This window comes from Neovison vison, chromosome X, assembly GCF_020171115.1.
Source record: "Neovison vison isolate M4711 chromosome X, ASM_NN_V1, whole genome shotgun sequence".
NCBI classification, from domain to species: domain Eukaryota; kingdom Metazoa; phylum Chordata; class Mammalia; order Carnivora; family Mustelidae; genus Neogale; species Neogale vison.
In genome coordinates, this window is record NC_058105.1 from 20,163,525 (window position 1) to 20,175,557 (window position 12,033).

The following is a 12,033-nucleotide window of genomic DNA, read 5'->3' on the forward strand; positions in this document are numbered from 1 at the left end:
CACTTCTCCAAAGGTTAGTCCTCTATCGGAGTCTGACTGCTTTCCCAGACTCTTCCAACCTCCTTTCCCATCTTCTTTCATGGGCACTTTCTCCTAAAAAATAATCTCTCACACATCTAACCTTGGATTCAAACTAAGATAGGAGGTCAACTAATTTAATGTGCTCACTAAAGCTCTGTTCCTTTGTTCTGAAGGGTCAGAAGTTCCATTTTAGTGATTCAGCAGTGGTGCCAAGGTCCTGGGAACTAATTCCTACCTAACTCCTAAGGGACTGATCGATAAAATAAAAGGACAAGATTCTCCAGATGAGAAAAAAACTGCCAAGGAGACCAGAGAGATGTGCAATAAGCTGACAAAACATTCCTATCTCAGCAAGGACGGCTACTTGAAAAGGAAACTTGGCCCATAGGTAGGCTGGTATGTCACAAACGTGGAAAGGGAGCTGGCTAGCCAAAAGGCATAAACAAACCCAAATGACCATCCACTGAGGAATGGATAAACCAAATGCGGTCTATCCATACAGTGGGATATTATTCAGACATAAAAAGGAACAAAGTATTGGGACATCTGGGTGGCTCAGTTGATTAGGCGTCTGTCTTCAGCTCAGGTCATGATCCCAGGATCCTGGGATCGATTCTTGTTTAGCGTGAAGCCTGCTTCTCCCTCTCCCTCTGCCTACCACTCCCCCTATGTGTGCTCTCTCTCACAAATAAATTTTCTAAAATCTTTAAAAAAATAAAAAGGAACAAAGTACTGACCCATACTACAACATGGATGAACCTCAAAAACACACAAGTGACCCCAGACACAAAAGCCCGTAAGTTGTATGATTCCACTTAAATAAAATGTCCAAAATAGGTAGTTCCACAGAAACAGAAAGCAGATTGGTAGTCGACAGGGATGAGGAGGAGAGAATGGAGAGTAACTGCTTTATGGGCACAGGGTTTCATTCTGGGGTGGTGGCAAGGTTTTACAACTACACAGGGGTGGCGGTTTGGTGCACCATGAATGTACTAAATGCCACTGAATTGTTCCCTTTAAAATGGTTAATTTGATGTTATGTGAATTTCACCTTGATAAAATTAAATAAATAAATAAATAAATAGCAAGGAGGTGCGTGGATGTTAAAAAAAGAGACATTTTTAAAAAAAATTTTAAAGGAGGGTGGGGAGCAGAGGGAGCGGCCTGGTGTTAAGAATCACTGTTGCATTCATATCAAGTTGTCCAGACCTCGTCAAACCACCCTTCTCCATGCTATGGCTGTACCTGCCCATGGAAAGGCCACCCACACCTCTAGCACAAAGACTAGAATTCTAGAACTGCTTGGTATTTCCCCCTTTCCTAGCAATTTCATCATGAACGGGGGTCGTAAATTCAAGGGACACATTTATGAAACCAAATCTAGGATACCTCGTCTGGTAAGTACTGAGCAATTTCCCAGGAACAAGAAGTTTACTCAAAACTCCAGGCTCTGTGGCTGTTAAAGCTACAGCTCTCGGTGACTCTAGTACTCAAGGGATTGGAAGAAAGCAGCCTCGGAGAGTTTACGTACAGTAACAGTAAAAGCCTAACTGAACATGACCGCACCTAAAACCGCACGTTCATTTCCAGTTCTACCGGGCAGCGGGACAGGCCGCGGCTTCAGTGGTGCCTGCGGTCACTGGGGTTGGAGGACTCCGGGTCCCGGGAGTGCCGGGCCCTCTTCTGCCTGCTCGACCTCTCTCGGCTCCTACTTCTACTTCTCTGACTCCGCCCCTCAGATCGCCCACTGGGCCGGCTGGAACATGTGTCTGAGCTTCGAACTCTGTCTCTATCTCTGTTCTTTTCTTCTCTCTCTTCCTTCTTGATTGAGGACTTAGGTTCAGGCTTCACCTTCTCTTTCTTCAGCTCCCTCTCTCGGTCCTCCGCGCCACCGCCACCGCGGCAGGTGGCCCTGACCTCGGGCGGGCTGGGGTGGTGCTTTCGCAGCTCTCTGAGCTCTGACTTCCGGCCCTTCTCGGAGTTCTTGCTGCTGTGCTTTTTAGAGTCGGGGTCATCCTCTTCCTTTACCATCTTGTTTCTGGGTGGTGAAGAGGAGGGTGGCTGCTCTGCCTGTACCTCCCGGTCAGTCTTCTCTTTGTCTTTCTTTCTTCTCTTTTTTTCCTTTTTGTCTGGAGGAAAAAGGGGCACAACGAGTAAGAGGAAGATGGAGGAGAGTGAGGGTGTGCACAAGGAAAGCCTGTTGGCACCCGTGTGAGGCAGTCACACTCTACACTTCCAGAACGTGTCTCTGAGAAGCCAACTTGGATGGCTGTCCCCCTTGACATGTCAAGTTGCTGTATAAGGCAATTCTCACCCTTAATTACCGTCTTAAAGATGCTGCCTCCAAATACAGTCGCATTCGGAGGTACTGAGGGATTAGCACTTCAGCATACGAATTTGAGGAGACAGAATTCAGCCTGTAATATTAGTCTTTCCACTTTCCCAATTAAAGTAAGATTTCCCATACCTTTTCCCTTCATACTTAAGAACTGATTATCAACTCTCAGTGAACGCTGGGAAGAACAAACACTAAGACTACCCAGAATCTTCTCTTGGGTCTTAACGCTTTACCTTTTTTGTGTTTTTTTGTGGGTTTGTCATCTTCAGAACCCTCAGCTGAACTCACTGAGGGGGTGCGAGCGCCACAGCCCTTCTCCTGGAGTTCTTTGGTCACATCATCTGTTTCTTCTGAGTCCTTAGGAGCTCGATAGTTAGACACGTGATCCACTCGAATAGTTCGTCCTTTGATCTAAGACAGACAGGCAATGCTTCAGCAGAGATGGCCCTCCCATTGAGCTCTTTAACCCAGTTGCAGAACGCCATACCTTTGAACCACACCCTTTACCTTCCTGCTAATTCTGTTGCTGGGGAAATCTCTAAAGCAGACCTGCCCAACTGGTGTGTCACAGCACACAGACCTAGGTAATAATTTCCTCAGCCCTTGGGGCAGCCAGCTGGGGCCTGGGGCAGCTGGAGTCCCTGAGGCTCTTGTACCAGGCAGTCTTGTACCTCACAGTCTACCCCAGTGTGCCACACAATAGCCTTCATGTTCTACATGTGCCGTTAAGTGAAAAAAGGCTGGGCAGTACTGGCCCAAGGGGAAACTGAGAATTTACGTGCATGAACAATGAATTACCCGGAGTCTGTAACATTAATTCACAGTAAGACATGAGGTGGCCTGGCAGCTAGAACGAATTCCTGAAATCAAGTGCAGTGATGCAGCTGTTTTCTTGATACAGCAATTAGGATGCGGCCAAGGCAGACCAATAGCTGGGAAGGGAAAGAGATCTTTCTTCTTAAGCCCTCACACCTGGCTCTACTCCCACCATACTGGAACGGCTCACACTGATATTTTTGCTGTGAATCAGAACTCTCTGGGTGAACAACAAAATATTACCCCCTCCCTCACTTCAAAAACATCCAGGCAGGGCCCCTGGGGGGCTCAGTCAGCTGAGTGTCTGCCATAGGCTCAAGTCATGGTCCCCGAGCCCCACGGCAGGCTCCCTGCTCAGTAGGGGGTCTGCTTTTCCCTCTCCCTCTGCCCCTTCCCCAGCTCCTTCTGTCTCTCTCTCTCTAATAAATAAATAAAATCTTTAAAAACTTCAGGCAGATACAGACCTATTCTATAGGGAAAATCATCCAAAATGTTAAAAGTCCGGCTTTTATTGTTCCCACACAAGAGCAGATTTTTATTCTTACCTTTAAGCCTGAGCAGTCAGTCATTTTTCCTATTCCCCTTCTGAAAACATTTTTGAAAACCTCCCTTTTCTGGTGACTCCATTTGACTGCTGGCTCTCTTAAAAATTAAGCCTAGTACCTTGTTCCACCCTGTCCTAGAGTCTCCAGCTGTTCCACACTGGTGCAATCAGTGACAAACTCTCCAGGTCAAAGGTCAACCCCCCAACCAATGACAGTGCTTATCCAACTGCAGTGCTTTTCCTAAATAAGCACAGGGACCAGGTAGAGCACCGACAGGCCTGACCTGCCCATCACCTTCTCTCAGGCCAGGGGTGGAGAGGGAACAGAGGAGAAACAACTTCAGAATGAGTTCCTTTTGTAGAATCTGTCATCACACTTTTAACTAGAGAATTTCCAGGGCCCAGTAATGTGAAGTCAGTGGAGATATAGGACAGACCCACAAAGCTCTGTCTTAGAGCATGAAGCCACGAGAGCCCCAAATCCCAATAGAGCACAGCACGGAAGAGCAGCATTTGCTAGTCTTTTTGTTGCCCAGTACATCAGAGATGAGAGTGGGTATGAGAACGGAAAGGTGTGAAGCCAGAGGCTTGGCCGGGAGTTGGGGGGCATGATAGCTATGCTCCTGGGAAGATGAATATGAGGAAAAGGAACAAGCGTTAGCAGGGTCGTATGCTGGGGAAATTATTTCCTGGGATCATTTCCTGGTCCGTATGTCCCCGCACCTCGGCAACCCTCTCAAGACACCCAGGTGACCAGTACTGTCCTTGTACCTGTGGCAATCAGGTGGGAAATTAAACTGAACCCTTACATGCAGGAAAAGTCCAGCCAAATCCTGTTTAGTGAACACACTCACCTTGATCCCATTAAAATTGTCAACAGCCAGAATTGTGCTCCTCTGGTCTTCATAGCAAAGGAAACAGAATCCTTTGGATTTCCCAGTCTTCTTGTCCCGCACCAGATTAATGTTAACAATCTCCCCATATCTATTTATTTTATAAAAGAGTAAGACACTATTGATTTAAAATGCAAAAACGTCCAGATTGAATGACAAAACAAAATTCAGATAATATAATCTGTATAGGAGACACATCTAGAACAAGATAACATAAAAAGGTTAAAAATTAAAATTAGACAAAGACAGAGCAGGAACACCCAATTACAAAAATTATGGGTGGTAGTATTAAGATCAAAGATGAATTCAAGGCCAAAAAATATTTAAATGGGACTAAGAGAGCTCTTTTACACTGAAAAGGGTCCTAATATATTACAAAGATATGTCATGAAACCTTACGCATAAGTTCACAAGTCAAAAATTTAATTAAAGAAACTATTAAAGATAAAAGGAGAAACTAATAACAAAAGTAATGAGATATTTTAACATGCCACTTAAGTTTATAACACATAAAGTTGACAAAAATAAGGTCAAAGGAATTAATATCAATATATAATTATATATCATAAATATAAATAAACATAACAATGTAACAATTATGTTGTTAATAAATATTAATGTCAGACTACTGGATACATATATTTGAATCTTACAAAAACAGGACAATTTCTTCTCAAGAATCCACGAAACATGTATTAAAATTGGTTACAGAATAAACCTCAATAATGTCCAAAAACAGAACAGAACATGTTCTCCAATCACAATGTAGTACAGCTAGAAATCATATTTTTTTTAAAGATTTTATTCATTTATTTGAGGGAGAGACAGTGAGAGAGAGCATGAGCAAGGAGAAGGTCAGAGGGAGAAGCAGACTCCCCATGGATATAAAAAAATATGCTACTAGCTAACTTGAAACCTAGCTAACAAATGGATGAAAGCGAAATAAAGAAAAAAAAATCAATGGCAGACTACTTAAAAAACAACAAAAATGAGAAGAATATATACCGAACTTACAGGATGCAACTAAAATCACAATCAGAAAAATCTGTGACCTTTAGGAATTTTACTGTTAAAAAGGCAGAATGAATGTAAAAGAAAACAAATCGAAGGAAAGCCAATGGGAGTTAATAAAGATAAAAGCACAAAGTAATGGAAAAAAAGAAAAAAGCTCTACCTTACTCCTTATACAGAATTAAATTCCAGGTAAGTGAAAGATTCATAAGCTAAAAAGTAAAACAGTCATAAAAAAGTCATAAATAAAATAAGAATTGATGGCTACTTAATAACATGTTCACATACATACAGCCTGGCCAGCTATGTAGCACCTTCCCTAACAGAAAATACAGGTTTCCCCCGCTACCTGAATGTTCACTTTATGCCTTCACTTTTACAAAAGACCTACATTAGTACCTGTTTTCACTAACCGAAAGAAAGCTGAAGAGGATTTTCACTTTTATGATATGGTAACTGCTTCATCACTTTATGCCACTGTAGCTTAGAAAGCTTTCACGGAACACTCTACCTTCAGATAGCGGGGGAAACCCGTATTGGGGCTGATTCAACTAAGGACAGGAGCTATTTAACACTGTTTAATACTGTAGGTACAGGCCAGTGCAATTAGACAGGAGAAAACAAATGTAAAAAATGAAAAAGTAAGCTTTTTCATTCTATTTGAAGATTTATTTATGTATATATTTATATATGTATAGAAAACTCAAGAGAATCGATGACAAAAACAAGCAGTATAATAATTCCGTAAGGTAACAGGATATAAAGTTAAAAAAAATAAATCACTTTCTTACAAACAATAATCAGAAGATATGAACAAAGAGAAACCCCATTTGTATTAGCAACAAAAAAAGATAAAATACTTAGAAATAAACTTAACAACAAGCAATGTACAAAGTCTATATAGAGAAAAATTTTTTTAAAACTGAAAGACACACATAGTTTTAAACAAATATAAAGACATCCTTTGTTTTTAGGTAGGATGACTCAACATCATAAAGACAGCAACATCTTCCCCCAAGTTAATATTGAAATTTAATGTAGTACAAGTTGTGTATCACTTTCCTGGAGCTGGATCCATTGATTCTAAAGTTCTCATGGAAAAATGAACATGTAAGAGTAGATGGAAAATCTTTAAAAAAAGAACACTGAGGAGTAACTCTCCCGGATATTAAAATGCTATGAATAACTAGTGTGCTACTGGCACATGAAGAGACAGACAGACCAACAGAACAGAAGAGAAAGCCATGAAAGAGATTCAAGTATATATAGAAAAATTAGTAATATGATAAGGGTGACATCCCAATTTGCTGGGAGAAAATATGAATGTTTTTATAAATGTTGGGACAACTGGAGAGCTACTAAAAAAAAAAAACCATGAAATTGGATCTGTGTCTCATACTATACATCAGAATTAACTCTAAATGGATCGGATATTTCAATTCATAAAAATGAAAATATGCAAGTACTAGAAGGGAACACAGATGGGCGGGTGGGGAGATATACTATCTAATTATGACTCAAAATCCAGAAGCAATAAAAAAAACCCTGATAAATCTGACCATATAAAACACTAGAGTGTGGGACTATACAGGGTCAGCACAAAGGAGTTTTGGGGATGATGGAATTGTTATTCATCCTAACTATGGGGGTGACTACACAAATCTATACACGTATTAAAGCTCACAGGACTGTACACTCCCTAAAAAAATCAATTTTACCATATAATTTAAACACATGAATAAAATTTTTTTAAATTTTGCACAGCAAGAAAAAAATCACAACAAAATCAAAAGACAAATACAAAATTCGAGAAAATCTTTACAACTCTTATCGCAGATAAAGGACCACAAAGCAGTTTTTTTTTCCTTTCGCTATAAAGAAGATCATCAAGACAACTGGTGAAGCTGAATAAAGTCTGTGGATTAGATAATAATATTGTATCAGTGTTAACTTCCTGAATTTGGTCCCCATACTGAGGTTAAACAAGAGAATGCCCTTGTTGTGGGGGGAAATACATATTGAAGAATTTAGGGATAAATGGGCATCATGTCTGCAACTAACTCTCAAATGGTTCAGAACAAAATAACAAATACACATGGGGAGAAATAACAACAAAGCAAATGTAGTAAAATGTTAATATCTGGGGAATCTAAGCGAAGGGGAAACAGGTATTCTTTATGCTACTTTATAACTTTCCTATTTTAAACCTGAAATTATTTCAAAATAAAAAGTAAAAGAAAAGATAATATAGGAACTCATTGAAAAGGACCCCTACAGACCAAATCATGCCAATTTGAACATCAAGAAATAATAATGATGATAATGTAGTATAATACATCAAATTAAGTAAAGTAAGTCCACAGTACCACAATACATGACAAGTGGTATAACAGAGTTAAAAGCATTAAGAGCTTTTGTAAAATCACTAAGAAAATGAGGAACACACCAACAGAAGAAAACAAGCAAGAATAGAAAGAAATAGAAGAAAACAAACAAGAAAAGACAACTTAAAATAAATGAGAAACCATGGCATGTAAATCTATAAAAGATGTTTTACCTCACTGATTAGAGGGAAAGTAAACTCATAATGAGAAACCATATGACAAATATATTTTTTTAAATAGCCACTGTCAATTAGGATTCAATAAAGAGTACTCTCACTACACTCTAGTGAGAGTAGAAACTGGTACAACCTTCTCAGAGAGCCATTTGGCTATACTTATAAAACATCTTAAAAATGCTAACACGGGGCGCCTGGGTGGCTCAGTGGGTTAAAGCCTCTGCCTTCGGCTCAGGTCATGATCCCAGGGTCCTGGAATTGGGCCCTGCATCAGGCTCTCTGCTAGGCGGGGAACCTGCTTCCCCCCTCTCTCTCTGCCTGCCTCTCTGCCTATTTGTGATCTGTCAAATAAATAAAATAAATAAAATCTTTAAAAAATAAAATAAAAAATAAAAATGTTAACATACTGATCTAGTAATTTCACTATGGGAATTATCAGGAATGCATAAAAAGGATGTATGTACTACAATGTATACTGCAATACAATTTATAACAGCAAATAATGCCCAACATTTAAAAAAAGATGATAAAGAAATACACCAAAATGTTAACAGTTTTTCTTTAAAGTACATTCTAATTTCTTCTTCATGCTTTTCCTTTTTCCAAATGTTCTATAATGATTATACATTACCTTGATAATCGGAAATTTTTTTTTTAAAACTACTGTTACCAATGGCAAAGGCAACCTTCATGGAGAGCGATGTGTACAGCCAAAATAGACAAACACACCAGCTGATCATCACTCAATGCAAGTAAGACAAATACACCCCCTAGATGGAAGGGTGGACCAGGCAGAGGTATCATAAGGGGTGGAAGTTACAGGTTGCACCTGCTGTGAACTTCCAGCTCCCCAAAAGTAGGAGGAAACAGCCTCTGTCCCTTTCCGGGTGCTTTGCCAGTATGGGCTGCTGAGGTCCTCTCCCATGGCCTTCTCATGTGTGCTGCCCAATTTCTCCCCAACGGCCCTCTCCCCCACATGCTGCCCAACCAGTAAGGGTCCTTTTCCTATTGGACAGCCCAACCATCCCCTGCCACGGCAAGGTCTCTCCCATGGTGTGCTGGCTGTTTGCTTCCCCAAACCCTTCTACCCCAGTCCTCTGCCTGTACATGCTGTCCAACTTTTCTACAACAGTCCTCTGCCCTCAGGGCCCCTCTGGCCTTATGGACTATCTAACCATTCTGTGTAGCTCTGGGTTGTGCCTAGCCCCTCTCCTACCAGCTGCCACTACTAGTGCAAGCTGCCAAGATGCTCTCCCACCCAATGCTGCGGCTTTCATCTCACAGCAGAACGAAGAAAATAAGGTTCACCTTGTCATTCTTGTTCCTCAATAGCCCTCCCACCCAATGCTGCGGCTTTCATCTCACAGCAGAACGAAGAAAATAAGGTTCACCTTGTCATTCTTGTTCCTAATCAGCCTGTAATTCTCAGCTTCCAGGTAAAGAGATAATGGCTCTGCTCATTAACCTTACACTCATCTATAAACTAAGAAAACAAACTACTGACTAAATCTTTTTGCTTTTTCTCCCATTTCTCTGTGCTTTGCCCTAATCCTACAATACCACACAGATGTAGGCCAGAGGGCCCTGTGATCCTGGATTACCCTTAGTTTGCAGGAGCCCAAGGAGCCCAAGGAGCCCAAGGAGCCCTGTGAGTTCCAGTCTGTTCCAGTGTAGGCCCAGGCTGAACAAGCTTCACTGAAAAAGCAGTAAAAATAGACCCGAATCCCAAGACAGCCTCCTAAATCATCCAACTTCTTGGATTTCCCACACTGGAAGAGTTCTACAACCATGTCCTGGGGCTGATCTAGACTAGAAGGAGAAGCTCCAGCCCTCCCCATGCAGGGAGGCCAGTTAGCTTAGAATAAAATAAATGGATTTTGTGTGATGCCACAAAATGCATTATGGAAGCATACTCTGATGACCTAGAAGGCAGGAAATGAAAAAGGACTTACTGCGAGAACACACAGATGATGTCCCCTTCAGTCAGTTCATAAGGAAGCCCTCCTAGAAGAAAAAAACCACATTTAACATTTACCAAGTGTCTACAAGCATACCATGCACTAGGCCCAGCACTGGCGGGTGCAAAGAAGAGTAAGCCAGAGAGTCCGCTCTCAAAGAATTTAGTCTGATGATACGACAGAAGCATATATAAAGTGCAGTACTAGTGCAGCAAAAGGAGTGATTAACTGTGGAAAAGTCGGTGTCACCACTAACCAAATACTCCTCACACCCAAAATCTTAGGGACAAAGCAGATAGTTTCTGGCATAAAACTCTACTTCCACAAACATATCTCGAACACACCTGCTCTTTACCCAAAAATTCACAGCTAAGATCCAAAAATCAGTTTAAATATGAAAATATTAACCCCACCTCACATAGACTAGGGATTTTAAAATTCTTAATTGTCCTTATAGACAACTTTCAGCATTTCACAGGACATAAATTCCCCTGCAAATCTCTCCTTCCTCATCGATAAAATGGGGACTTTAGTATTTACTTCACAGAACTGTTGTAAGAATTAAATAAAACAATGAGTATAAGTGCTTAGCACAATATCTGGTGCAATAACTTCTTTAAACAAACCGTCATATTACTGGCAGTGACACAAAGTGAATATAGATATAACAATATGGCCATGGACAGAAGGCAGGAGCTAATTAGATGAGGAAAATGAATTCTGAGGGCAGGGGAAAGGGCAGGGGACTAGAAATCATACAGGATCGTGCCTAAGACCATGAGTTCTAGAATCCCATAGTTCTGGCTGTCCCACTTATTAGCCATGTGGTCTTAAGGAAGTCCATTAACTTCCCTGCATCCCAGTTTCCTAGATGTGTAATAGGGGGACGCGGTATAACAATGGTCTCTGAAACCAATAAACCAAGTGGCAAGACTGTTACCACAGTGAATGGCAAAGGGTTACTATCATGGAAACTGACGTGACAGGGGAAGCAAACTAGAAATGGGAGAGAAAAGAGATACGGAAAACGGATTTACGGGGCAGCCAGCAGAAGGAAATAAAAGTGCGTGATGAATGCTGGGAGGAATGAAAGGCGGGAATGCCGAAAGGTTAGGAAGCAGGCCAGGAGAGGAGCAGCGCGGGAAAAAGATGTGGACCTCACCCAGGAAGATCCAGGCGCTGTCCTTGTACTCGGAGTGCCAGGACACCTTATCTGCCACCCCAAGCTGGACCTCACGCTCATTCAGTTCGTTGATCAGCTTCACTTTAGTTAAAGGACTGCGGGGGGGGCGGGCAGAAAAACGGACATTAAGAGCGGCCTGGCCAGAGGTAAGGGAGAGCAAAACTAAGGGACTAATTTTCCAGTCTCTGCACCTCTCCTGCCCCTCGGCCCGGCAGACGCTCTACCACCCAAGTCCTGGTGGGCCACCTCCCGCGGCCCGTCCCTACTTCTTCAGAGGTAAACTGAGGCCTTACTTCATCTTCTCAAGTTCGCGCTCAGCACCGAGACACTGACTTCCGGGAGAGTCTGCACCGCGCCTGCGCGGCCCCAGCGAAACGCTCCCATTGGACTCCGCGGAGCTCGCGTCGCGCCGGAAGAGCTTGGCTGCGCCGGGGCGTGGCTCCTACGCACTAGCGCGGGAAAGCATTTTCCTTCCTCGGCGGGTTTTGCACTCCCGGGAGGTTTTTGTCTAGTCCCTCGGTTCGTCCCTCTGTGAAGCGGGGACACGGGTGTCAGCCGGGTTTATTACAGGACCCTCAGCGGCTGGACTACGCGTGGTATTGATTGGGCTCCCTATAAATGTTTGCTGAATAAAGCCTGAAAAAGGGTGCCCGTTATGGCGACTTTAGCCCCAGCCTTTGCTCTCGATGCAAATCCCTACTCGGGCTTC

The 12,033-nt window shown here is 42.3% G+C and overlaps 1 protein-coding gene across 1 annotated transcript; it reads right to left on the reverse strand.

Annotated features, from left to right (window-relative positions):
• Positions 1-1,106: 1,106 nt before the first annotated feature.
• On the reverse strand, positions 1,107-11,742 carry RBMX2 (RNA binding motif protein X-linked 2). Its single transcript, XM_044234986.1, has 6 exons — positions 11,618-11,742; positions 11,304-11,419; positions 10,136-10,187; positions 4,574-4,703; positions 2,593-2,770; positions 1,107-2,150 (listed from the first exon to the last, which is right to left on the reverse strand). The coding sequence occupies exons 1-6, from the start codon at positions 11,620-11,622 to the stop codon at positions 1,642-1,644; spliced, it is 990 nt and encodes a 329-aa protein (XP_044090921.1). The 5' UTR covers positions 11,623-11,742; the 3' UTR covers positions 1,107-1,641.
• Positions 11,743-12,033: the final 291 nt, after the last annotated feature.